The sequence below is a fragment of the Otolemur garnettii genome, unplaced genomic scaffold, assembly GCF_000181295.1.
Source record: "Otolemur garnettii isolate 467f Iridium unplaced genomic scaffold, OtoGar3 scaffold00176, whole genome shotgun sequence".
NCBI lineage: Eukaryota > Metazoa > Chordata > Mammalia > Primates > Galagidae > Otolemur > Otolemur garnettii.
In genome coordinates, this window is record NW_003852571.1 from 2,209,510 (window position 1) to 2,211,117 (window position 1,608).

The 1,608-nt window shown below is 42.5% G+C and overlaps 1 protein-coding gene across 1 annotated transcript in view; it reads right to left on the minus strand.

Annotated features, from left to right (window-relative positions):
• CEP192 (centrosomal protein 192) overlaps positions 1-1,608 on the minus strand; it is a 152,351-nt gene that overhangs the window by 143,877 nt on the left and 6,866 nt on the right. Inside the window, exon 3 of the mRNA XM_023519469.1 lies at positions 1-152. This exon is cut by the window's left edge and continues 3 nt beyond it. Coding sequence (XP_023375237.1) covers positions 1-152 — 152 coding nt within the window. The remainder of the gene's footprint in view (positions 153-1,608) is intronic.

A 1,608-nucleotide genomic window follows, 5' to 3' on the forward strand; every position in this document is an offset into this window, starting at 1 on the left:
GTTCCAGCAGTGAAGTCCTATCAGAAAGATACTGGCCCTGCGAGGATTGTGTAGGGTTAGCTTGTTCCTCTTCTGGTCTTGATGGGTGACCATGAAAAGCTGGCTGTTTTAGGAGAGCATGTGACAAATGCTGACTTTCCATACAGTTTTTCCTACAGACAGAATTTTTATATTAGGAAACAGAATAATCATGTTAGTTACAGTAGGTAAATCCATAAAATATCTATTAATAAGTTAATGCATTTCATCTCTAAAAAAGGAAAAAAGTGGCCATAGTAAAAAGAAACATTCCTGGGTCCAGCAGTAACTGTAAGCGTTAACACTGCTGGGCATCCTGGGGCCTGAACTGACATGGCCAGGGATCCTTAGTCTACCAAAATCCAAGAGCTATGCCTTGAGATGTCGTGTAGGAACTTTTTTTTTCTGTTGCAAGTAAGTATCCCAGAAACCATAGTGTCTAGAGAAAAAGTCAGCTTTCTAAAAATAAGACAGACTTAAAGGACACTGGTATATTTGCCAAAATAGCTAAATCTCTGAATTGGTAACAATTTTTAAAGTTGCACTTTTGTCCTTATCTTTCTATCTACCTCTGCTGTTTTATACCTGAATCACAATGTTTGTCCTTAAAGGCATTTTCCCCTCAACCTTCTGGAAAAGCTGCTGGGCCTCTATTAGCTCAGCACAGCAAGAAGGCTGGGGTGCAAGAGGTCCAACCTTTTTTCTTCTCTGCCATACATTGGAAGAAGAGTTGTCTTCGGCCACGTGTTAAATACACAAACACTAACGAAAGCTGGTCCATATGCATAATTTTCACAATATTTGATACCACAGATAAAGAAAAAAGTCCTCAGATAATCCACATGCTGCCCGTAGGTTGGATACCCCTGATGGAACTTCAGGAAAAAGCCTCTAAATGTAAGAAATTCATCATTTGACAAACTGATACCTAGAGCCAGACTCAAGTTCAGCCAGGGTGGGTGGAAATAGCCCTTCCACATTTCCCAAATCCCAACCCTTTGTGCCTTAGGCAACTCTCCAAACCTAGCTACAATTCATTTCCCACTCTCTCTTCCTCTTCTGTGGAGTTGTGGCCTAGGAACAGCCATGAGCTTAAGCCAAAGGTACACACTTGGGCAGGTACAGGAAAATTTCATTCTGAGTACAAGAAAGGGTAGGAGTAGTGGAAAGAGTATAAATAGAGACAAAGTCATGTGGTAGAAGGGATACAAAGAGAAAGGGGTGGGGGAGCAAGATGGGGACAGAAAATAAAACCAAGTCAGGACATTTAGGTTTACTCCTGTATTTTAAAAGCATACAACATGACTATTAGAACATTAGGCGGCACCCATAGCTCAGTGGGTAGGGTGCTGGGCACGTACACCAAGGCTGGTGGGTTAGAATCTGGCCCAGGCCAGCTAAAACAAAGACAACTGCAACCCAAAAAAGAAAAAAAAATAGCCAGGCATTGTGGCAGGCACCTGTAGTCCTAGTGACTTCGGAGGCTGAGGCAAGAGAATTGCTTTAGCCCAAGAGTTTGAAGTTGCTGTGTGAGCTGTGACACCAGGGAACTCCACCAAGGGTGACACAGTGAGACTCTGTCTCAAAAAA